The sequence below is a fragment of the Zingiber officinale genome, chromosome 8B, assembly GCF_018446385.1.
Source record: "Zingiber officinale cultivar Zhangliang chromosome 8B, Zo_v1.1, whole genome shotgun sequence".
NCBI classification, from domain to species: domain Eukaryota; kingdom Viridiplantae; phylum Streptophyta; class Magnoliopsida; order Zingiberales; family Zingiberaceae; genus Zingiber; species Zingiber officinale.
This window is the reverse complement of record NC_056001.1, coordinates 2,786,256-2,792,556: the sequence shown is the minus strand read 5'-3', so window position 1 is coordinate 2,792,556 and position 6,301 is coordinate 2,786,256. Positions and strand designations below refer to the sequence as shown.

Genomic DNA, 6,301 nt, shown 5'->3' with positions numbered 1-6,301 from the left:
GGGATGTTTTATATAGCCCTGCTCAGGGTGCCTAGAGCGTTCCAGGCGCCTAGAATGAGATAGAATTCTATCCTTGACGCAACGTTCAAATGCCACGTCAAAATGGCTAAGAATCGGGTTCCGGGGTGCGCCGAAGGTTAAAAGTCAACATTTTGTTGACTTTCTCTCCGGACCTCCAGCTTCGGCTACGCTTGCTTCGATCCGGGTCTTCTACTCCGGCTCCGCTCGCTTTGATGATTTCGGCCATCCGAAATAGGGCTCACCCGAACCCAACTTCTGGCCTTCTCGAGCAAACTTCCGCTCCGGCTTCTCGTCCCTTAGAATCATTGCTTGTTTCCTTCTCATCCGCCAGCGTACTCTTCCACAGTTTTTTGTCCCTCAAACAGTTGCGTCTTTTACTGCTCGAGCAATCTTCCGTTCCGTCTTCTCATCCCTCGGAAACACCGCATGCTTCTTTCTCGTCCGCTGGTATACTCTTCCGCAATACCTCGTCCCTCAGATGCATCGAACCCGTCAGCTCTCTCTCGTATCATTCTTATCGCTAGTTGCGTCTTTCACTCGACTTCCTGTGCTCCTAAGTACCTGCACACTTAGACACAGGATTAAAAATAGCAGAACCTAACTTAACTTATTTGATCATATCAAATCTACCTTAAGATACCAACAGTTCCTTCTTTCTAAAGTTTTTGTTTGCAATCAATATTAAAGTCAACTAGTAAGCATGTCATCTTTTCCAATTTCAAATAGGATCATTTTATATGCTGACCGAGTGAGCTCTATATTAATTTATATATAGATAAATTAGAAAATTGAAGAGAAAATTTTTTACTTGAGTTGATAACTTTACTGTGTAGGAACCAAGTCGGTCAAATTCTAAGGGCAACGTGTGGCATTAGATTGTGGCATAAGCCATGCAGTGATGGATCTTCTTCGATGAAACATGTTTTCTTATGAAGAATTGAAGGGGTGTAGTAGGCTTTCGATCGTACATTGGATTGGATAATTGGATCGGATTCATCCACCCACCAGTCGTTGCAGAGACGCATGATGTGGTGATGTTATCCAACGCCATCGTCTTCACAGCTTTTGCTTTTATAGTATGGAGGATTTGATTATTAAACAGGGCGTTGGATCTGCAGAAGGTGAGGCAGCAGAATTAATGCCTCGTTAGGCGTGAAGTTCGATGGAGCTCCAACACATGACATGATGCACCTGCACGCCCTGCCCGTGCAGGATCATCACTGCCACTTGCCGTCGATCGCAGTTCCCTCACTGCTTTTAAATTAAACCTGTGGCCGACCACAACTTTGGGAAAAGACAAACGAATCCTAATAAATATTTCTCAAAATGTAATTAATCAATTTAATTCTGTTTAAGCAAATAGAAATCAATGATTCTATCATTGTAGCTCGATCTAGCTCTTGTGTGGGTTCCATAATACCTCCTTTTCTTGTAGTCCAAGATATAGTTTTTTTTTAAAAAAAATCCTAAGGAGTTTCAGTAACCCTCCATCATCCTCTTGTGCATGTTGATGAATTGTGAGAGCATCAATCAGGCCCGAACCAATGAATAAGAATATATACACAGTCCAATCAAGCAAGTCGTCCATAATATATATAACTCACTCGACGTTTATTAGAAAGCTTCACAATGTCTCAACAATGCTTACATTTGGGGTGAAAGAAAACTCCGCAACAATTATTAATGCACTGCCTATTTCGCCATGCATCTAACATTAACAATTACCAATGTTTTATGAACCCAACTCTTGTTTGTCTTCCCCTATTCACCAACTCGATCCTTTAACTTATAGTAAGTACACTTCTCCGGTTTCTCCAATCCAATGTACAGGCCCAAGGAAAACTCCTGCTTTCTCACTGTTTGTACTTGTCCAACTCCCCGCCGTTGACTCTAGGGGATTCTTATTAACTCCGCGAACAAATCAATTACAATAAATAGAGAAGGATTGATGGAGAGGATGCGATGTCACGAGCCATGCATGTAAGGCCAAAACTATACTGAAGTTGAACTTGTGTGAATGCATGCATGCATGCATGCATGGGGGTGGAGATGAATCAGAGAGCGGAAACCAATTTAAAATTAATTGAACAGAAACGGTGAGTGCGTTGGTGGATGGATATTGAATGTGGATGGAATAGAGGATCGCATTTTGCTTTGCAACTATATCTTGTAGTGCAATACTTTGTCATTGTTGATCTCGTCGTCCTCGTTGTCCTCGTCCTCGTCCTCCTCGTCTTGGTCCATGTTGTCACTGTCATCGTCTAACTTATCGTAGTCGTGATCCGTCGCCGCTTGGTGTAGCCGTTGCCCCATCAGCTCCTTCATGATGTCTTCTGGCTTCAATGAAATAAGAACTCAGCATTTAGATGCGGCGTTATTGATTCTTATGGAGAGTTCGTGAGCTAGTGGATTACCTTTTTTAATCCTTGCTCGAAGAAACCGGCGGTGAGTCCTCCGTTACCGGTTTGTACCTGAACTCCCGCATTGGTCTCAGAATTCCCATTCTTTCTTTCGGTCTCGGCGGTCAGCTGGAGCGGTGGCGGCGGTGGCGGTGGCATCGCCGATGCTTGCTCCTGTGGCCTGTTCATCGTTGTCGCATCGCTCTGCTGTTGATTTGATGAGGGAATGATGTTAGTAGAGTCCGAGCCTAGTTGGGGTCTCTGCATTGGTCCGCCGCCGGCGCCGAGGTGTTTGCTGCGGTAGAGCGCGTCCAATTGGTGGAAGTACGGGCAGGTCTTGGAGTCCTCCGGTCGCCTTTTGTTGCTCTCCTTCACCTTCTTGTAGTACTTGTTGATGTTCTCCCACTTCTCCTTGCACCTCTTCGCGCTCCGGTTGTAGCCAAGCCGCTGCATTTCGAGGGAGATCTCCTCCCACAATGGCCCCTTCGGTCCTGAGTCCTGGTACTTGGAGTCCAGCCCACTCCGGATCTTGATCAAGGTGTGCACCTCTGCCTTTGGCCACCGGGAGGACGACGACGGTGACGTGACGTCGAGGTTCGGTGGCTCTGAGCTGGGCGCGAGCTCCAACGTCCCCAGGGGCGATGGGTGCCGTGTAATGTCGCCGGCGAGTTGGTTGTGACGGTGAGCCGATTGCTGGATTTGTGGTGGTTGGGTATGTTCGGCCGCCGACGGAGGAGGTTGAAGAACAGTTTGTGGTGGCGGCGGAGTAATTTGTGAGGGAAGAATGCTACTCTGGGAGGCCGGCATCGCTGCGGAGGTGATCGCTGGGGCAGGTGGAAAAATTGGGGTGGGGAGGGAGATGTTTTGGCCGGTTATCTTCTGTAGGTAGGAGATGATGACGGTGTCTCTGGAGGCGGCCATGGCCCTCTCCTGCGCCAACAGTTCCTGCTCCCGGTTGAACCTCGTCATCTCCTGGCGCCGCCACGCTTCCTCCCTGATCATGCGGTCCTGTTCCTTCTTCTCGACGGCCTCCAAGAACCGCTTCTGCATGGCCTCCTGCCGCTCCATTACCTGCTTCATCAGCCCGTCGAAGAAGGCCATCATCTTCCGGCTCGTGGTTGCCGTCTCTCGCTTCCGCTTCCTTCCTTCCTGGCTCTCCCCTGCGGTCTCCTCGTCCGAGTCCGACGACGCCGAAGAGGACGAGTTCGACGAGAAGCTGAACCCCACGGTCGGTTCGGCCGACGTCGAGATTCCTTGTGTCTGAAGCTCAGGGGCGACTACTCGCGTCGGCAACGCGATGATCGGCGGTGGTGGCGCGACGGAGGAGATAGGCTGAGCCCTGTTAGCCGGCGGCTGGCCAACCATGGCGGCGGCAGTACTGAAGCCCGACGAGACGTCCGCAAACGCAGCCGGAGAAGGGGCGACTGGCGGAATTCCTCCGGCGAGGTGGCTGCCGCTGTGGAGGGCTTCGAGCTGGGTGAAGAAGCGGTAGCTCTTGCCGTCCTGGCGGCCGGCGCGGCCTTCCTTGGTGCGCTTGTAGTACTTGTGCACGTTCTCGAACTTCTCCTTGCACTTTTTTGCGCTCCTCTTGTATCCCAACTCCGCCAACTTCCTGCACCATTGACAATTGCCGGCATATATCAACTAACTACGATCGGTATATCATTCACAAGCAAGCAGCAGGCGCAGCACCAAACAGATGAGCATAAAGGAAAAATTAAGCAGTTGGCTAAAAAGTGAAACGCCAACCACGGACCACCACAGAAAAGTCATAGGCAAAAACTTAAAGCTAGCTAGAAGAATGAGAAGCTCCCTCATAATGATTAAGTACGCCACTAATCTGGTTAATTATCTGACATTTTAATTACCTACCTCGAAGGATAAAACTAATAAAGTACTTAAAGTTGCCACTGAAAGGCCCATCGAGTAGTTAAAATAGTTAAAAACCAGCAGGATGATGGAATAATTAATGGACAGTAGTGAGAGAATGCACCGTTTGCCATTTGCCTCAGGGAATCTTTAACTCCGATCTACACGAGGATTTAGAAAACAATTATTGGTTGGGATTGATGCGGCGGATCTGAAGCGGCCGCTGGCTGACATCAAATTCAGAGACGATGCAATTTAGGAAAAAAGAAGGTGCATCAGGAAGGAGAGGAAGAGATCTGAGGCGCTTGAAGTTGAAGAAGAAGAGGAGGAGGAGGAGGGAGAGAGAGAAGATGATTCGTTTCTTTCCGCGAAAAACAGTCTCATGTTGGCTTACTCCTTTTACCATCGCAGCTGGTGCTGTTGTACGAAGAGAGAGTCAGATATGGTTATACTTTTCAACTGTCTCGCAAAGAAAAAAATCTTTCTGATTAAGCTGTGATGGGGCGGCGGTGGTGGTGGTGGTGGTTTGGAGAAACAGAGTCTATCCCGAGAAAATTAAATCGGTTAATTAAGAAATTAAAGAGAGATAGATATCCGTGAAGAATGAAGCAAAAGGCGACATTTTGGTGTGAATTGTAGTGGACATGGCGCAGTGTAAGCTAACCTGGAGACCTCCTCCCAGAGAGGACCTTTCAGCGTGGCGTCTCGGAAGCTGGCGTCCATCTCGGACCTGATCTTGAGCAGCGCCAGAGTCTCCTGCCGCGGCCATCGGTTCCCGGTTGCGCCGCCGCCGCGTTCGGTGTCGTCGCCTTGTGCGGCGGCGAGGGCTTCGTCGTCCGGAAAGTCTCCGGCCACCTGCAGCTTGTCGAAATTCCCAGCCGCCGCAGCGGGCGGAGGCCGGCTGCTGATGGGGGAGGCCACCTCTGCGAGCGACGCCGGCTCTTGGACGTCGGAAGGCTGAATTCCGAGCAGGTGCGCTCGGGAGGCAAGGGGAGCCGACGAAAACGGAAGAATTCCGGACGGCGATGCCCCGAATTGCGTCGCTCCTTGCTGCTGCTGCTGCTGCATCTCTCTTCCGGTACAATTTGAGATCAATCGAGCTAATCCTAAACTCGCACCTCTCTCTCCCCCTCTCTCCCACTTCAGTGAGGAGAAAGATAGGAGAGAAGCCACAGGATCGTAAAACTCAAGTTAATTACGAAGCCACAGTGCGAGCTCAAAAGATGACTAGCTCCATAGCCATGCAGCACAGTGAGAAGATCAAGAGAGAGGGAAATTAGACGAGGTCAGGTAAAGAGGGGGAAAATCCATAATTCTTCTCCTAAAATAAGGGAAGTTCGAGGGAGAAGAAGGGGGAAAAAATTGAGAGATCCAAAAGAGAGAGAGAGAGAGAGAGAGAGATACAGTGAGACGGAGGAAGAAAGACGGAAGGCAGACCGATGCCTGCCACTGCTACAGGTGATGGTGTTACAGAGAGGAGAGATTAGATCAGATTAAAAATAAAAATTGATAGAGCAAACGAGATGCTGCGCTGTCAAGGGGGGCTTACTTTGTACCTAATAATAGTTTAAACCCAAAGGACAGATGAGAGAGAGCTCACATCAGATGGTTCTGTCTGTGAAAGAAAAGAGAGAGAAGTAGTCCTGTAGAAGAAAGCAAGAAAGTGCGCAAGAAAGAGAGCGAGAAGAGCATTGTAGCAGAAGCAGAGTATTAATCTCGCACCGTCAGAATGGAATATCTCCAGTGGATCCGAGACTCTCCCTCCCTCCCTCCCTCCCCAAGCCCACATGCTCCTGCTCGCATCACGCATGCAAAAGCAAAGCTTCAGTTCCCTCTCCCACAAGTAAAACACCCTCTCAAGTTACTTTAGCTTGTCGCATGCATGCACCAGCTCATGGTTTTGTGGCATGTATAGCGGACGAGCTAGACTTGGCTCCCATTTCTATTAATCCTTACCTGCTAGCTAGTGTATTTTGGATCGTACTATACTTACGCACAATTCTGAGATAAAA

General features: G+C 49.1%; 1 protein-coding gene across 2 annotated transcripts; it reads right to left on the bottom strand.

Moving 5' to 3' along the window:
• Positions 1-1,613: 1,613 nt before the first annotated feature.
• Positions 1,614-6,026, bottom strand: LOC122015309 (trihelix transcription factor GTL1-like). 2 transcript variants are annotated; one of them, XM_042572133.1, is made up of 3 exons: positions 4,954-6,016; positions 2,436-4,032; positions 1,614-2,358 (listed from the first exon to the last, which is right to left on the bottom strand). In XM_042572133.1, exons 1-3 carry the CDS (start codon positions 5,355-5,357, stop codon positions 2,182-2,184), a joined length of 2,178 nt encoding a protein of 725 aa, XP_042428067.1. In that variant the 5' UTR covers positions 5,358-6,016; the 3' UTR covers positions 1,614-2,181. The 2 variants fall into 2 exon arrangements, with proteins under 2 accessions (XP_042428067.1, XP_042428068.1); XM_042572134.1 differs by having other exon boundaries at positions 2,193-2,354; positions 4,954-6,026.
• Positions 6,027-6,301: the final 275 nt, after the last annotated feature.